This window comes from Cryptomeria japonica, chromosome 3 (genome assembly GCF_030272615.1).
Source record: "Cryptomeria japonica chromosome 3, Sugi_1.0, whole genome shotgun sequence".
NCBI lineage: Eukaryota > Viridiplantae > Streptophyta > Pinopsida > Cupressales > Cupressaceae > Cryptomeria > Cryptomeria japonica.
The window spans coordinates 532,892,994-532,912,704 of record NC_081407.1 but is presented as its reverse complement, the minus strand read 5'-3'; the positions used below and the strand labels follow the sequence as shown (position 1 = coordinate 532,912,704).

At 37.3% G+C, this 19,711-nt stretch overlaps 1 protein-coding gene across 6 annotated transcripts in view; it reads left to right on the top strand.

Moving 5' to 3' along the window:
- LOC131075080 (protein-lysine N-methyltransferase EFM2) overlaps positions 1-18,681 on the top strand; it is a 235,385-nt gene extending 216,704 nt beyond the window's left edge. For 4 of the 6 annotated variants that reach the window (XM_058011893.2, XM_058011895.2, XM_058011891.2 and 1 more), the window contains one exon: positions 18,105-18,681. In XM_058011893.2, coding sequence (XP_057867876.2) covers positions 18,105-18,386 — 282 coding nt within the window. In that variant the 3' untranslated portion in view covers positions 18,387-18,681. Of the gene's footprint in view, positions 1-13,398; positions 13,479-17,140; positions 17,263-18,104 lie in introns of those variants that run through there. The other 2 variants (XM_058011896.2, XM_059218435.1) reach the window with 2 other exon arrangements.
- The last annotated feature ends 1,030 nt before the right edge of the window (positions 18,682-19,711 follow it).

Below are 19,711 nucleotides of genomic sequence, written 5' to 3'. Positions count from 1 at the left end.
TTGTCTTTTCAGACGCCCACCACCTTGAGTACTCAACCACTGACCTCATGAGGTCTGCTAGATCTGATTTTTCTCCCTCTGTCCAATCTATCAAGACTAAGGGTTCATTCTTCATCTTCTCAAAACCCGGCTGCTGAAGTTCTAGGCTTTCTTCTACCTGATCGGCAACTTTGAATACTTCCGTTGCTCTCACCATACTCAAAGGAATTCTTGACCAGAACCTCTTCCGGATCTCAAAACTATCAGCTGCATTAGCCCAGTAGTCTTCTAGATCCAGTCTGTGCTCAAACGTTGTCCCTTCGATCTTCTTTATCCTATGGAATGGATCGAAATCTTTTCTTGCCTTGTATTTGTAGAAGGGATACCAGGCCAGTTCTTTCTCAGTGGTAGCTGCAGCTTGTGATGACGGACATGTTTCCAGCCCATTACCAATTGTAAGTGAGGATGTCCCTGCCTTCTTCTGCTTATCCCTTTGAATCACTATATACTCCTCCAATTGTCTCACAACCTCGAGCAACACCACTCGGTTGGTAGGGTAAGCTGGAAGCTTGTATGGGGGCCTAGAGAATCCCTAAATTCGGAGGTAAGTGAACTTTGGATATTGGATGTACCAATACCCGAACTGACCGATGAAGTCCATAGACTCTTGAGAGAGCCTTTGGTGCAGGCCACCCTGAAGGGTCCGGGTAATGTGCATCAGGAAGGTATCATTTACCCTTTTGAAATGGAACTTCTCCTCCATATGGAGCTGGGGATAGCAATCATATACCGGAAATTGGTTCTCCTTGTTCCCAACTTCTACTCTACAAGTGAGACCTCTGTACCTATATGTCCTGGCTAAAGAATAGAACAAGTAAGAACTCATGAAGAAAGTCCTATTCACCTCCAGATTCCTTAGCTGGCTGTCTAGGTTGTCGCTGATCATATGGGCCCAGTCTATCATTTTTACCCCATTGATTAATACATCCAGGGTTCAAATGGGGCTCCCTGAGGATTTCCTATTATTCTATTGAGCAAGACAATCATGTCCCCAATGTCCTCCTTGAAGTATGCTCGCACTAGGCTCTTCCTCTGGAGTTTGGAGGCGCCCTTCCTCGGCTTGTCTAGCCAGGAATGGTTAACTATGGCATCATATTCCTCCAGGTGGTCGTGGTACAGACTGTCAGCTTCGTCCTTTGTCATATATACTGCGTTGTGGTACTCAGGGATCCTGAAGGCCTGTCTGATGGCCTCATCGCTGACATTCGCCAACACTCTTCCATCAGGTGCAACAATATCCTTACTGATGGGGTTATAGTGCTTGGCACATTCAACTACTAGTTCATTGCACTGTATGGTGGGGAGGAAGCCGGCAGCGTGCACGATACCACTCTTCATCATTTTTCGCGCAATGGTGGTAGGCACAAGGTTGTCCAGACCAAACATTCGCCTCTTAAACTCCCTCAGATTGATGTGTCGGAGGTTGGTGTCGCTGATGTTCTTCCACTTTGAAGTCATCCTAGATTCTGGAGGAGCATCTTTCTCTACCTGGAATTTCATAATGTATAAGGCCTGCAGACAAACAATGGAAATTTTAAAGTTAGAAAAGGATTTGCAAAGTTTTGAAAATAATGGGGCTGCGAAATGTCTAAGTGTTGGAAAATTTTCCATTTTTTATTCTCATACTTAGCCATAAAAATCGAATTTTCACCTTAAAACCTTCAGTCTTAAAGTTGGTTGTGGTTACCACCAAGTGTCAAAACTTCCATAAAAAATTTCATACTTAGCCAAAAAAATGATTTTCTTTCTCCAAAATTTTCAAAAAAATCATTTATTAAATTCTGGAAAATATTCAGAAAATTCACAATTTTAATTTCACCTCTGACTTGGATAGAAGTAAGGCTACAAGTTTCTCCAAAATGTTTAGAAAATTCAGAAAAGTTTGGATGATTCTTCCTCGTACTAGTTGCCTTTCTCGAGAAATCTGTAAACCTTCTGCCAAAAAATATTATCCCACTTCCAGCAATATCTAGAATTTTCTCTAGATGATCTTCAAATTGACATACTTCACTAAGCTCTCCTTAGTAATTTTGAACTTCTTCGTGTAATAATGAAGTTGATAATGAAGTATTTGTAGACAAGGTTAAGCAAAACCCCTAAAATCATCCAACTCATACTTCTAACTCTAAAAAAAACTTTCCATTTTGATTTAAGTTTGAAGATATTCATCAATCCTCCAATATTCCTTTTCAAGAAAACTTTCCATTTTGAATTAATATCTCAATAATTTTCCAAATATTCCCTCAATATTCTCAAAAATCAAAAAAAAACTTTCCACTTTGGATTTATTTTGAGGATTCTCTTTTTTTTTTTAGATATTTCTTCATTTTGGATTTAATTTTGAAATCCCAATGGATTTAGTGACATCGCTAGCATCTTTGTTTGACTTTTCAATGTGTAAGTGGATTTTTTCGATTTTTGAATTTCCATTTCCAAGTTTTGGCGCACTTTGCCAACCTCTCCAAGGTATGGCGGACTTTGGCTAGAACTCCTTCATGGCCTCCATTAAAGTGAAAATTTGGCTAAGGCATTGGGGCGGACTTTGACCCTTGCTCCCACATGACCTCCTTTATCTTGGCGGACTTTGGTGTTGACTCCTCCATGGCCTCTCTAGGTGGGGCGGACTTTGGAGTAGGCACCTTCAAGGCCTCCTTTACCTTGGCAGACTTTAAACTTGGCACCTCCTACCTTGCTCTCTTACTTCGGCGGACTTGGGAGAGGGCTCCTACATGACTTCCATCTTGGGCGGACTTTGGTGGTGTCCCCAACTTGGGCGGACTTCTATCACTTCTCCTCTTTAGCCTCCCAACCTTGGCGGACTTTGGAGGGCTCTCCACATTGGGCGGACTTCAAACCCATCCCCTAAGCGGACTTCAAGCAACCTCCCCTTGGGCGGACTTTGGTGTTAGCTCCCCCATGACCTCTCTAGCCTTGGCGGACTTTAGTGGAGGCTCCCACATGACCCCTCTAAACTCATGGCGGACTTTGGGCTTAGCACCCACGTGACCCCCCAAACTTTGGCGGACTTTGGAGAGTGCTCCTCCTTGGGCGGACTTTGGCCTTGGCACCCATGTGACCTCTCAAGGGCATGGCGGACTTCAGACTGAGCACCCTCACAGCCTTCTAAGGCATGGCAGACTTCAGGCAGGGCTCCTTCATGGCCTCTCTTGCATCGTGGTGGGGTTTGAACTTGCAAAAATACTTCAAAAACCTTTCTTAGCCAGACTTAGCATAATTTTCAGAGAAACTTCAAAATTTCACAGTTTAATCTAATTTAACCAGATTAACTTGAAATTTGAAATCCATGCTTAGGTGGATCATCTGAAGCAGCAAAAAGCCTAAAATCTAGGGATTTAGCTTTTTAGATCGAAACTTGGAATTTTCAAGTTCCGGTCGAAGCTGGTCAGTGGTACAAGTGTAAACCCTAGGTTTGCATCCCGAAAAAGCAAAAAAGCCTAAAATCTAGGGATTTAGCGTTTTTAGGTCAAAACTTGGAATTTTCGAGTTCCGGTCGAAGCTGGTCAGTGGTACAAGTGTAAACCCTAGGTTTGCATCCCGAAAAAGCAAAAAAACCTAAAATCTAGGGATTTAGCTTTTTTAGGTCAAAACTTGGAATTTTTGAGTTCCGGTCGAAGCTGGTCAGTGGTGCAAGTGTAAACCCTAGGTTCGCATCCCGAAAAAGCAAAAAGCCTAAAATCTAGGGATTTAGCTTTTTTAGGTCAAAACTTGGAATTTTCGAGTTCCGGTCGAAGCAGGTCAGTGGTGCAAGTGTAAACCCTAGGTTTGCATCCCGTAAAAGCAAAAAAGCAAACATCCCTAAAAAATAGGGAAAACTTTCTAAAAATAGCCATACCGGGGATTGGGCTAAAAAGGCCAAAAACGAAACTTCCTAAAAAATAGGAAAAAGCAAAAAAAGCAAACTTTCTGATTGTCCAAATTCGTCCAAATCAATTGCGATCTTCGTCCTTTGACCTCTCTAAGCACTCTGGTGGTGTTCGCATTTCGGAATCACATAACTTGCAAAAACTAACTTTGAATCGTCAGGCCTGAAATGCTCTGAATTGGATAAGACTTGGTGAAACTGCAGCAAAAGGTCATAGGACACTAACAAAAACCCTAGAAAGCAGGAAATTTCAGAGGTTCCCCAGTAGCAATGGGGCGATGTGTGAAAAGGTCACAACAGGACGTAGGGGCATTAATTGTCAGGGGTACGACGTCTACTCGTATCCCTCTCTTCCTCTTCCCTACGACTCCTTTCTTCGTACTGTTGCAAGATTTGCTGCCGACGACGTTCACAACTGATTTCTTCCCTTTTCTCTTGCCGTTCAATGAGGTTCCGTGCCAATAGTCTAGGAAGCCTCCCAAGAAGATCAAACATGGCAGAATTTACTGTGAGTTCCTCACGTATCGTGCCTTCAGGGACCGCTCCCTCCCGAGCTTCCCTTTGCACGTATTGAGTGACAAAAACGTCCCACAGTTCCACCAAATCCTCCGTCAGTTGATCCTCTCGTACTTCCGTCTACGTGGCCTCTTCGTGTGTATCACCTTCAATGATAATCAACTGTTGTTTGAATGGTCGTCCCATTAGTGGTTATCGCCTGCTGCCATGTTGATCTCCAGAATTTGAATCGACAACGGCACCAAAATGTTTATTCCCTACAGTGAGTTGTTCAAGTTCACGAAATAAACAAGTACACACAAAACATATAACCAGCAACTTCAATTATATTCAGAACATAAATTAATAGTCACCGTCACAACAATATGGCAGAAAGATGTTTCCTTTATTGCATTCCAAAACTAGTACATGATCATTTTTTCCCACCAAGTTCCCTTACATGGCAATATATAATGTTCGGCGGTTGGCGGAGGTACCAACCATCAGAACGGACGCGGGAACCATACGGCCAAGTCAATACAAAATTATTATAAAACCCATAACTAAAGTATTATTCATTTCTATGCCTAACAGTAGCCTTGTCCTCTAAAACATTCAATGACAACCATTTTGTGTCCTTTTGTATTATGACAATCACCTATTGACCCTTTTCGTTCATTTTCAAGCATGTACTGTGATTTGAAGGTACTGCTGCTTTGGGTCTGATTCTGAACTTCAGTGCCCTCAAATCCTTTGGATGGATGCATGATATAAAGGTTTTGATTTTTTTTTTTTGCTGCTGTGGCTCTTGGGGCTTCTGTCTTACAGTTCACTGAGGTTCTTATGCATGTATCCTCATCACTGTTTTCTTGACAGTGGATAGTTTTGTCACTGTTTCCTTTCCTTTCCTTGTTCATCCATGAATATCAGTCCTTGCACTGTCATGTTTGCTCCTTGTAAGGGACTTAGTGACTATTACTCTTCTTTAACATACTTCTTGACTGTGATTACTATCCAATATCCTCATTCTCAAGAAATGTTATCTTCTTTATCATCTAACCTTAGTCTTATATGATCTTTTGCCTTCCAACTACCATGAATTAGCGCTCTTATCTTGTGCCATGCATTTAGACCATGATAATGCCATGGAAGAATGAAAGATGTCAACTGATTATTGGCTCAATCTGAATTGTTTTAACTGAATTCTTTGACCAGCGAGTAGTTACTTTAGGTTTTGATGTAGTTTTTGGGGTTTCTTGCATTTTGGGAATGTTTGAATGGTGCAATGAAAACAATTTGCAAAATACAACTAAACTAGTACTGACAATTAAATTCAGAATTCTGATTTCTTTATTTGCAGCAAACGATATGACAAAGAATGACTAATTTATTCCACATGGGCTCAAATAGCATACCAGGTGTCCAGAGCTTGCCTAGTTTACCCTCTTTATTTGACTGGATTGAAAGAAATGTTGATACAAGGGCTTCCACAATGTGACAACAGCTCCAGTATGTGTTATTAACCTTAATATGAATTACCAAAAACAAATAATGAAGAATTGTATGGTTCCAATCTGACTTCCAATTTCTTGCCAGGCGTGATCCTCCATAAATGATGAATTTCCTTGATTTATTGCTTGTGCTGATCACATATAACCTTATTCTTCCAAGTGAACCTCTGAATTGCTGATTCCAATTGCCAACAATGAATTTTGAAGAAATTAGCTGAGTCAAAACCCTAGCGTTTATTTTTTATGCTCTCCAGGCAAGGTTTGGTGGTACGGCCCTGCTTGTAAAGGTACGGCCTACTTAAAACACTGACAAATGCTAATAATTTTGCTATTAACTGTCCAAAGGTTGCTCAGATCTGAGTTTAGTACTCTGAATTTACTGTTCTTGCTGATAAACTCCTAATTTTGACTCTCACGGCCTGATTGGAGCTAATTCAAGTGTTGCGATCTGCTGTAGAAAGAAACTGAAATCAGTTGACAATGCTGCTGTGCGGATCTGATGTCTGTTGCAGATGCTAAAGCCCCGGTTTTTACCCTCCTGCAGCCTGAAATGGGCAATTTACCATGCCCTGATGTAAGTCTGGTGGGTGGGGTGGTGTCCACACACCAAGGAGTGAGGGTTTTCGTCCTCAAATGATGCAAACACGTCTGCACCAGGTGTCTCCAGAGTTTGCAGAAAAAATTGGCATATGATAATGATTGAATGAATGCCAAACCCACACCAACTTTTCTTTTTTACCTCCAATACCCATCGCAACCCTAAAGGCATAATCCTAAGATTCCAAAGGAATCTTCTTTTCCTCATGCTGGTGTCCAGCAAGAAGGCGGTCTTGATCAAACATGTCCACTTTTTAAAACAAACTTTGCCTAGGGAATCGAGCCATGGTGAATTTTATAATTCAATCTGATAAGGTTACTTCAATATAAGTTACTTACTATATTTAGCAAAAAGTAACTTATAAGATCATATAATAAGCTTCTTTAATAAAAAGTTACTACATTTAGCAAAAAGTAACTTATAAGGTCATATAATAACCTTTTTACAAATTTCCTTCAACCAATTGGCAAGATTGGTTAAGTATGAGACCTCCGGTAACTAGATGATGTCCTCGAAAAATTGGGGACATTACAAAGAAGACATAGGGTCTTCACTGGAGAGGGCAAAGATGTAAGCTTCAATGGTCCTGTCATGCAACAAAGGGGTTCCCATATTAGAAGTCATAAGATTTATGAGATGTCCATTTTATGATAGAACATTCTCCATATTCACAGCAGACTGATCACTAACTCTCACTGAAGGACACTCTGTATCTATTAAGACTGTCTTAGTCTTGGTATTTTTGCCTCTGCCGACTGTCTTTTCACATTTCTTGCTGTCTTCGGGATTTGTATTTGAACCTGCCCTCTGATCTTTTTGAGCCTCTGTTTGAAGGCTGTGACTGTCTTTTAAGACTTGTTTTATGGCTGTTCATCATCCATCTTGCCCTCTTCATTGTGTTTGATAGTATATTTGCCTCTTTGAATATCTTCTATCACTGTTCTGATCGTTCTAATCTCTCTGTCGCTGATCATATGGTTATGACTGTCTATAACAGCAGGGAATCTAACCTTTTCTTATTACAATCATTGCCTCTACTTATTGGATGCCACAAACTGCCCTAGATCCAGCTCACTGTGTCCTTTGTGATTGATGCTCACCCTTCATGGTTAGGAAGTTTGCTCATTGTTTTTATTGACTGCTAATTGTTCTTTAAAATTATAACAAACCCCCGATTCCCTCTTTTGAGCCTAATGGTTAATCAAATCGCTGCCTTATTGACTGGGAGATTCTCTCTGTGATCATGTGACTGTAAACGACTCTTTATGACAGTTTTTTTAATTACTGCTAAATGACAGTGGCTGCACTTTTTCTTGCTTCTCCTTTGAATCATGTATTTATACTTTTGATTTTTTACCATTATATCACTATACCATTATATCTTCTATGCAACTTCCTTTGCTAAAACAATCATAGCGTCTAATATTTTCTTTGCTCCACATCATCTCTTTAATAGAAAGAACAATACTTGACAGTCTTCAATCCCATGGCATCATTATGTAAAACTAAGTAAATGAAGTAAAGAAAACCCAAGATCATGTCTTATAGCTTACAAATGTCATTACCACCATATCTAAAGAAACTAATGCTTTTCCTCAAAATGACAATGAATCTATCCTCCTTTCATGTGCAACCCTAATCTTTCATCATATGACAAAACCCAAAGTGAAAGGACTCAGACCCGTGAAGCATACCTGAAAGCTTTAAATTAAAAAGGTGTGAGAAAGATTCAAAGCTCCATGTGTATAAAAAGGAAAATGGGCTGAGACAACACAGCCTTTTATTCCTCCATTTTCTGCTATAGTGCTGCAGATGTCTCAACATCCTCTTTTTTGCAGTTTGCAACGTTTCTTCCATGTGCAAGCATGTGAAATGGCTGAGTGACCACGTTTCCAGATGTCTCTCTTCTTTTGCGTAAAAAATGCATTGTTCAACCATCCCTCCATGTTCCATGGCAGCCATCAAAACTTTCTTCCCACGACAATGAGAACAAAGCAAACAGGGTTTTCCACTCCTAGCGTTGCAGCTAACTGAACCATAACCAAACTCAAGCTCGAATCAAGGGTAGTTAGGTAGAGGTTAAGTTTGCCTCATGCAACTTTTCCCCCCAAAAGCACTCAGGACCAAACATAGATTCTTTTGCTGTTTTGACCAAGTCCATACTTTAAAAAGAACATAGAAAGGTTGCAACGTGAAGGGGCTGAGGAGATAAAAGGGTTTTAATTCTTTAAATTCTTGAAAACCAAAGTCAAAGCCAAAATTTGACAATTAAGACTAGGAGTAAAAAATGTACAATAGTAACAATGTAGCTTTTGTCTTACTTTTGTTAAAAACCCTTGAGTCAAAAGTTCTAATATGCAGATAAAGCTGATCAAGGATGTGCCTTCAACTAGTAACCCTAAAGACTCTGCTAAAGCTATTATGGGGAAAACCAGTAGCCCATATACTCTCGCGAAGTTTTTGAAGGTTAATAACCCTAGCCCCATTGAGATCTAGGGAAATTTTCCCCTTAAAACCCTAGCTCGGTTGACAAGTATAAAAAGAAAATGATCTTTGTTGATAGCCAACTAATTTTGGAAAATGGTCTCTCTCTCTCTCTCTCTCTCTCTCTCTCTCTCTCTCTCTCTCTCTCTCTCACCTCCAAAAGGAAAGTCTCTGCTATCTTTTAGGAAGAGCCAAAATTAAGGAAGAAAACTTAAAAGAGCCTCTTTGCTGTTGCAAAGGGAAAGCCGGTTGTTAGTAAGAAAGATGGAAGCTAAGGTTTTGGAGGAGCATGCTAGAGATATCTCAGATGAGAAAGAGTCTGGAAAAGGTGTCAAAGAGTCCCATAAGGGTCTTAAAGAGAATGTAGATGGTAGAAGATTTGCCTGGTTGGCTAAGGCTTGTAGCAATGAAAATAAAAATGTCTGATAAGAAAGCTTAAACCGTGAAGATAGATTCAGAAGGAGAGCTTCATGAGGACAAGTAGGAACTTATCCTTCCTATGAATGATGATCCTTATTCTGAGGAGATGGTTGACCTTCCGCAGTAGGACAAAGAGGATGCATCTGTTCCTATTTCTGCCCTAAATGATGATCGTTCTTCTTAGGGTGTGGAGAATTCAGAGTCAAGGTAAGAAGAAATAACAATGAAGATGATCAGGAGGATAAGACAAATGAGAACAATGAGTAGCAAGAGAAAGATGAGCAGACTGAAAAACAAAAGAATCCTTTGGACTCCTATGCGAAAATTGAAGATCTCAAAAATAGAATTGGTGCCATTGAAAGGAACAAGCATGAGCTGGAGGAATGCAAAAGCTATGATAGTAATGTTGTCCTCATTTTTTGAATTTTAAAAAATGTGACAACCTCTACAAATTTTTGCTTAAAATGTGTCATTTTTGTCTCCAAGCCACATTTTATGAGGTACAAAACTCACATTTGTTAGTGTCAAATCATTGGGGGGTGTCTTTGCCATCATTGTCCAAATTTTGGTGAGTTTTGGTCTTCTTTTTCCTATCTTTTTGTGCGATTTGGGGTTTCAGAGCAGTCATTGCAAGTTGAAGATTTTACTCTTAAGGCACACTTCCCGAGGCAAAATTTTCGCTCCTTGATGAACTGGACTAATCTTCGGTCCATCCTTGATTCGCTTTTCAAATTTCATCGCGTTTCGAGTTCGTTTGCTTTGTTTTTTCTTCAATTTTGGGTTTTTTCTTCTTGACTGCAGGTGGGAAATTTTCCTTTGATTGCAAGTTTTAATTTTCTCTTGTTTTAGTGTTGTAGGGAAATTTTTAAACAATTACAAGCGCACTTTATTTAAAACATAACACTTGTAACTTACTTTTTATTTCCCCCTTGCTTTTTTATGTCTTTTAAGTCATTGTAGGAACTTTTTGGACAAATTACAAGTGAATTTAAAATTATAAAGTTTAAAAAGAACTTGTAATTTCTTTTAAAAGTTCCTACTTAAGTGATTTTTAGATGTAATAGGGATTTTATTTCCCTATTACATGTTTTATGTCCTTTGTCATTTTAAACCTGTAAAGGGGATTTTATCTCCCTATTACAAGTTATTTTGACATGTCTTTTTGCTCTTCTTCCTCTAAAACCCGAATTTGCCCAAGGAAGAGAAAAGTGAAGTAATTAAAACTTGCAATGGGGTTTCTAAAACCCGATTGCATCTTTTTTGGAGGCATTTGTTACTTGTATTTGCAAATAAAGAACCCGACCTGCACATTTGCTCCCACAAATCCATTTTTTGTGGCTTTCTTCCCCAAAATCCGTCCAACATTCATGCAAAATTGTTGGGAACCAATGCTGGTTGCCACGTTTTTCCCCAAAAACGGTTTTGGCAAACATGTTTTGCATTTTTGAAGGCGTTTTTGAAGATGTTGTTGAAGACATTTTTGGATCCATTTTTTGCTGGTTCTTGCCACGTTTTGGAGCATGAAGTTCACCCTTGTTGCCACATTGCAAATGCGTATTGCATTTTTCCTCCATTGATGAGTGTTTGAAGTCAAGCATACCTCTCCTTTTAAGCCGTTTTTGGTGGAAGGGTTTGAAGGCAAAACCGATTTGGTTTGTTGGTTGCAATCATAATGTGGTGGCTTCCTTACCTATTTAAAGAGCATTTCAGTTTTTTTCAAGTCCATTTGCTTTGATCTAGGGCATTTGCTCTTGCTCAAATTTTGGGTTTCTTCAAGATCTTCCCCAAATTGATAAGTTAGTTGCAAAGCAATTTGTGAATGTGCAAGATTTTCCCCCTTTTCATTTTTACTTGTATTCGGGATTTCGAAACCCGATTACAAGTAACTTTGGTTATGTTGTCCTTCCCTTTGGTAAAAAGAGTTAACCTTCTTTTTACAAAAATTACAATGTTGAGAGTTTTTCCCATTTTCCAAGTTGCCAAAATGAGAATGTCCCTCTCCATATCTATCCATGGACACAAAGTTTGCCATTACCAGTTGGTATCATTTTTCCCATTACAAGTCCACTTGCAACCGGAATTTTAAAACCCAACTGTAGTTGTGTCTTCACTTGCAGTCAGCCTTCCAAAACCCAAAATTGGTCCAAAATGCACTCAAAAAACACTTGAAAATGAGTCTTAAAGGTCCAAATACAAGTGCAAACTTGTAGTTACCCATTACACATATGAAGTTGCATGTTTGTCCTCCATATTTGCAAGTTAATGCTCTTGTTTATCCACACATGTAATGCAGTATCCAGAACCTGAAATTCACTTGTGAGCCCATTTTTGCATCAATTTATCCCTTCCCGTGTCAATCCTGTTTGCACACACAACCTACCAAATCAATAAATTAAGGCATGGGCCTTATTTTGCAAGCAGATTCCAAGATTGGAGGATGATCCAAATAAAGAACAACAACATGATGGAGCCACACAAGGAGATGGATAAGTGATATGAATGGTTGAAAGCATAGAATGCTTTCAAGACTGAGATAGGCTTCTTACTTCAGCTTTGCAAAGAACTTCCCTCCTGAGAAGTCAATACTACCCCAAGCATGTGTAAGGTTGAAGTTCGCTGGTTAAAGACATAAAGACTATCAAGGGTGCAAGTTCTTGTTCCGGTTTAAGATGTCTTCACCAATCCTGAATACTTCAAGTTCTAACATCTTGTAGCAACATGAAGATCGTCACAGACAAAGGATGATGTAGTTAGAGCCGTGTCTTCAGACACAGAATAATTTCAATTATGCATTTGTAATTTTGTTTTGACAAGTTACATGTAAAAAAAAAACAACTTTGTAATTGCAAGTTAACTCATCACTTGCACTTTTGTAATTACATGTAAAGCAACTACAAGTTGAGTTCAATTAGGACTGTAGTTGGAATAAGTCATGGTGGTTGAGAGAATTTCTCAAGTTAGTTAGGATCCTCCCACTTTTTTCTCAAGGCTCGTCTCCTATAAATACTTGAGGGGGTCTATTGTAATTTTTATCTTTTGGCAATGCAACAAAACTCTGTCAATTTGTATGTACACTCTAAGACTTTGAGCTTAGTTGTAAATCAAATTGCAGTCAATTAAAAGAGGCAAATGGATTTCAAACTTTGTGTTGATTCAAGGTGTTATGTGACGACATTTTCTAGAGATTGATTGTGAGTTTTGAGGTGTTATACAAGAGGGATTCAAGCTCAATCTTGCAAACTTTGAGTTGCTTATTGTGTTTGGAATTTTAGATTGGTTTTAAGATTTGATACTGCAGACTTTGAGCTGTTTGTCACGTCTGAAACTATTGTAGGGTGCTCAAGCAAAGGGGTAATTTGTAGACTTTGTGTTGCTTTTATTTTCTATGTTTGTGCATAAGTTGTGCACCATATGGACAAACTTTGAGCTGATGTGCATTGTACATTGTTATCATTTTGAGAAGGTTTATAGGACAATAGAAGTGTTGAAGACTTTGTGCTTTCATTTCTGTTTTCCTGTCTCGGGAAAGTGATGGAAGTCTTTGTGCTTTCATGGAAACTTTGCTTCCCTTTATGTTCTAAAAATCCTACAAAAAAGTCTCATTTCTGTATTTGCTGTCATTTATTTCCAATTGCTATTACTTTTCTGTGAAGAGAAAAGTGTATAGTTTTTCTTGAAAGAAGAAGAAAGATTGTTGTCCCGCCCATATTAGATTATTTTAGTTTGTAGATAGGAGGAGCCTTCCCTAAATTAGGAGAGTATCATACTCACACACTATGGCTGAAGCCACAATTTTGCACATCCCCCAGGTGTAAAAAATTTTCAACCAACAAGTAAGTAGGATAATATTTATAGCTCCTTGAATCTATACCAAAATAAAGTTTTAAAAAAAAGAAAACCTTCTGCGAACTTGTATATATTATTGATGGTATAATGAAGAGATCTAAGATGGTATGGTGACTGCGCAGTCAAGGATGAGGAAAAAGAAGAAGAAACATGACAATGAGAAGGATTAGCAAGAGACTATCAAGAAGCACAAGAAGATCAGGTATCCTCTGGAGACTACTTGCTGGAAGGAGTCTTTGGACTCCCTGTCAAAAGATTAGAACTATCTCTATTAGTTAGTTTTTGATTTCTTGTGATGCTTTGTAGTGCTGTTGTTTCTTAGTTGTTTGTAGGTTTTGGGCTGGTCAGATGGTCAATTTTGCTCTTGTTGCTTGTCTTTGTTCTGCTGTGTTTAACTTTTTGTAAATGGATTCAAGGCCCTTCCCTGCTTAATCTATCAAAAACAATCCATCTGAAGTTCTTTAAAAGATATCTGCTAATAAAGAAAGTTAAATCTATCAAAGCAGTCTGATTTTACATTCAGAGTTTAATATCAGATTCATATCAGTAATATATTATTCCTTTTTGTCAATCTGTAATGCATTTTAAGTTAATCTGTAAATTCCGAATGGTAGTACCATTGGAGGCTATCTTTTAAATGCATTTTGATATTGTAAGTTGGATGGTTCCCTGCCAAACCTGTACGGCATTTTCATTCAGCCTCTTTTGGCATGAACAAGCTGGAATTATCGACCATTTTGGTCTGAGTCAAGCTTAGAGATTCTGTGAGTGTCTTGCATTGCATACATGCAGTCCAGAAAAGAGGTGTTGATAGGTTGGCTCTACCACCTGCATGTCAAATTACATAGTCCATCGAAGAGGTGCTGATTAGGCTGGCTTTTCCACCTACTATTTTGGTTGGCTTTCCATCATATCATTTGTAATTGCACTCATCTAGATTCGTTGTGTTCTTGGAGGCACCATATGTTCTCACCTTGCTAAGATCTGCATGATCAGAAAGTGTTGAAGACATTGCATTGCATCTTTTATATTGCAAAAAAAAATTAGGGTGCATTGTTACAAGGTCTATTATCCTCATTTTATGCCATCCATACATCTACCATAGTGCCCATACATTTCTTGGGCTTGATGCACCTATTAGGGAGTGAGCATTCATATTGATTAAGGTTGCGATACACACTTATGATTATTACAGACCTATTATTGGTCTAACAAGTCAATCTTTCCTCCTTATACCATATTGGGAATGGACAATGTTAATTCCAGAATGGACTAGGTATAGTTTTCATTATTACTCTGGTTATTACCAATTATTATCACATGAAGCAAGAATGATATGTGATATTTCCATCATTATTCAACAGTTAAAAGCTTCTCCCTAATTTATGTAAATATTTATGAGTTTTTAATTTTACACCCAACTGTTTGAAAAAATGCCTTGTTTTTTGAAAGTTGAATGATTGTTCAGAAATTACTTGGGATTGATTATTGAAATTAAATAAGTTTCCCTTCTAACAATGTAATACTAGATGATTTACCACTGGTGCTTCTATTTTATATTGTTGATGATTCTAGATGCTTCACTGTCAGATCGCATTTTAATTGTGAGTTCCTGGTTGTTTAACCGTTAGATCCATTGCAATTTGGCATTGAATTGTTAGTCCATTTTGGCTTTGATTAGATCCACACACAATCAACCATTTTGTCTTTAGTGGATTCCACATGTAATTTTCCAGTGGCTTTTACATCTACACAGTGTTTATAAATAGGATGGCTAACACCAATATTTTAATGTAATTTCTATCCTCATTCTAGTCTCTGTATGCTCTCACCTTGCCCACAATTACCCCCTGCTGTGACTCTTCTACCAAAATTAGAAAAAAACACTCTACTGTACACATTGCACTATACAATCAACCATTTTGTCTTGAGTGGATTCCACATGTAATTTTCCAGTGGCTTTTACATCTACACAGTGTTTATAAATAGGATGGCTACCACCAATATCTTAATGTAATTTCTCTATCCTCATTCTAGTCTCTGTATGCTCTCACCTTGCCACAATTCCCCCCTGTTGTGACTCTTCCACCAAAATTAGAAAAAAACACTCTACTGTACACATTGCACTGACCGACATGAACGACAGCAGTGTTTCTATTTTCCCATATACAATATCAAAAAGAAAATGAAGTTGTTTTATAGGAATACCTCAAACATCAAATGAAATGTATTCAGCTCCTTGGTCAAAATTTCCTCCATCTGCAAAAATGTACTGGAAACAAATGAGAAGATTAGGTCAAATGAAAAAGTCAAGCATAGCTAGCTAAGGTAATCCATCAACATAGTCAGCAAGTCAATGCCAAACACCACGCTGCTGAATACCTCCAATGCCAAACAAATATTGTCCGGGAAGTGGAAGAATGACAATCCCATTTATTTAAACTAAAACTAATAGGAGCTTCCCCACGGTAGAATCAACTGCACCATTTTAAGGAAGGGAGGGGGGCTCTGCATCTGCCTCCACTATATCAAACTGTCTCCTTGCTCAGGCCAATGAAATATGAAATAATTCTTTCTCAGAGAAGAGCTCGGTTTTAATGTCTGATAAGCATGGCTATGCTATGTTTATGAAACAACATTTTGAAGTAAATAACTTTTATATTCAGTAACTATAATACACTCTATCCTTTCACTCTTTTCGCTTTCCTTCCCTCTTGAGAAGGTTCTCCCCTATTTGGGGCCGTATTCTCGCTTTAACATGGGTGTTGTACTATTCTCCTTTTTATATTATATTGTAATTACCTTTATTAAAAATAGAATTCTTCAAAGCCTACTTGAAGGTGACATGCATCAAGCTGAATGTATCCCTAACAGTGAAACTTTAGCACTGCTAATAGTGTATGCCCTTTAATGACAAATCCTCCCATAATCTACACAATAGGATGCAGCTATCCTAGGGCTTGAGGTTCCCATACCACAAATTTATGTATGTTCGCATCAGCTGTGTGGAAACAAATTTTATCTTCAGAGACAGCAGTGTAGTTGAGGAGTTTGAAGAGCGAATCCCAAGTCTAAGGAACATATAGCTTCAAATTCCCCTTTTTATAGCATCCATGGATGGTTTCTTTGTCGAGAGATTTACATAACTTCTTTAGGAGTTATTAATAATTTTAGGACAAGAAGTGTCTTTCTACCCTACCCTATGCAAGTTGCTGCATCTTTGCCCAAAATTTCATTGTTGATAAAACTTCATATATTTTTAGCTTTAGTCTCATCATGTACACCTCTTATATTGCCATCTCTAGACTTGTCTCTCTACTTTTAGATTTTGAATGATTCATACCGCAAGACTCCAGGTAGCCATGCTAAAATAGCTTATAGATCGAAACCAATTGTTTGTACTCATCTTGTCGATAAAATTCATGTGCTTGGATTTAAGGAGCAACTAATTGACTCTATATTCTACACTTTGTTGGACATTTTTCGTTGAGGATTCTTTCTAGTACCTCTTTCTAGGTTGCATCTCTTTTGCTTAACTGTATTTCTTTTACAGCTTGCTTTTTACGTCTTATATACTTCGATAGTTTTACTCTTCCAATCTGCATTAAGCCCTCTCATTGTAACCATCTTTATTTTACCTTTTGGAGTTCCATTTGTCATCTTTGATTATCAGTGGACACCACATAAAAATTTGGCATTATACATCATAGTCGTGGGAGCATGCCAATACTCTGTATTGATGAAAATATTTGAAAGAGGACACGTTTACTCTCTATATCTATAAAGACATTTAGAAAACATAAGCATATGGCTGGAAGGAAAATTAATGGCTTACCTATGACATTTCTGAACTGAACTTTGTAGATTCTTCCAGAAATCATGATGCATAATTTGAGCAAGGAGAAGAAAGGTTGAAATAGAGAGTAGCCTTTGGCCTCTCAAAAATACTCATGTTAATTTTTTAGATCCTTTTCTCGCCATCATTCCCATATATATGTAATGGATAGGGAGGAAATTATTCATCTACTACCAATAGTTAAATCTTACAATGAAACATAAAAGAAAGATCTCTATAGTCTACTCATGATTTGCAGTTGATTCGTTTTATTGCTATACATTCTAGAGACACAAACATAGGTACAACTTAATTATTGTCTTGAAGTGCCATGGTTATTGACTTGATTGCAATTACTAGGCAAGTAGTTATATGCACATAAGAGCTTATGCACATAATCGAATCTCATTGTTCATACTTTTATGCATGCAATTTTTTTTATTTTGAGTTTATTGTAGCTTTTTTTGTTGTATAAGGTTTTGGTGTCTTTTCAAAACCTGTTCCGATTCATAACTCCATTAAAAATGTTCATTTTAATAAAAAAACATACATATTACACATCAAAGCAGGAAGCTAAAACACATCTTAAGTGTCATAAATCGTGGCATACAAACAGATTTATTATCTTTGGAATCACAAAATGTTGTCATCTTTAATTAGTCCATATGCTCGTGGTAAATGCTTTCTTTGTGATCAAACTAACAATTGATTGTATACACAACCTGTAACTACAATTCAAGAAACAGAGTTGAACCAATGAAACATCGTGCCTTATCTAAAGCTAATAAGATATGCAATCTCCAAAGGTGTTTGCTGTTTATAATTTACGCTAAAGACTATTATTTATGTTTGTTAATTTAATATTAATAGAAAGTTTATTTATCCTCTAATTGTTTTTTAAGAAAATATTTCTTTTGTATGTTTTCCTTTACAATTTTTTTTCATTTTGGTTGATTTATATATTTATGACATGCTTTCTTTCTTTTAAACCAGCAAGTAATTCAGCATCGTCTATCAACATTTGATGGTAAGGCTCTCCTTGTAACTCCAGTTCGAGAAAAAGAGATACTAGAACAATTTTTGAAAGAATTAGACCAACTAGGCATGTTAACAAAAGTAGAAGAAGTGGATCAGCAAGAGTGGAATAACTGCAAGCTTGCATCATGCACACTAGATGGAGATGATTCCCTTGATGAAGATGGTACAATGTATGATATGGAGCACTATGAGGGGGGAATAGTGGCTTTATATATAACCCGAAAGACTAATAGTTAAAGAATAAATTAATGAAAGATTTTTAAATTTTTTTCAATTAAGCTCCATGAGTATTCAGAATATCCATCATATCTTCATATGTTAAATATTTGATCTTGAGATTACACTGTTGTTTCTTTACATTGTGGAGAAACACTAGATCAGATGTTAAAAAAATATGTCATACAAATGTTTTGATTAAGATAAACAGGGATTTTGAAAGGTCCCAGACCCTTGAATGAACAGAAAGAAAAGGTATGCCATGCAAATGTTGGTTAACACTGCAACATATTGAAAATAAAATATTATTTGTTGATTTTTTCAGTTTACACAAGTGGAAAGACAATTCCCTTCTAGGCTTCCATATGAGATCTCATACATAAAATTAATGTCTAAAAAAACTACCTCTAACCCTACCTTTACGTTTATTTCCTTGGTTTGAGATAAGTCTTGGTGGTAACTATGGTTTTTGTTGGCTTACTTATTTGGATGCATTCCTTTCCATGTGTGAAGGCATTCCTTTTTGAATACCCTTGACCATCTTCATCACATGAATATACATTATTCTCTTTTTCAGCTTTCTTTTATCTCTTTCTCAATGAGTTGTTTCCTTTTCTTCAACGAACAGGTTAATGTGTTTGCAGTCAACGCAACACAAGATACATCAACAATTATTTACTTGAATATTTAATCATTTCTATATTACTTTAACATCAACACTGATAATTAGAGATTTATTTATTATTGCTTAGAAACTATATCTTGCCATTCAAAAGAGCAAAGTTAACAAGTGCAAGAATCTAATCATTAATTCAGTTCTCTCAACTTCTCTATATTTCAACAAACATATTTTAAACTAAATCTGATATAAGACATATATTGGTCGAAAAACTTAGCAGCATGGTTTGATTGCAATTTGTGTCCTCGTGTGCACTTAGAAAATAAGTATTATTCATATGTTGTCCTTTTCATTGCATGTTTAGAAACACATAACATATAACATCAAAATGTATTCATCAATTTTTTGAAATATATATATGAGAATTTAAAAATCATTCGCATATAGATTGGGCTGAAAACTAATCCTAGAAAAAAAAATAGTTCAAATAATTGGTCATCAACTCGGATCCCACATGAAAACAATCATTTAATTTTATATTGAATTTAAAGAAATTATCTAAGTCTTGCAACATTTGTAAAAGCAAACTGCAAGTAAATTTATATAGGCATAGTTCCTTATATATCCAGCCTTCACTCCCGAAACACCTAGTTAGATGAGATGCAGCAAGACAAAGATATATCCTTTAAGCATAGCCCCTTTATGCTAAGAAGATCTACTACCATCT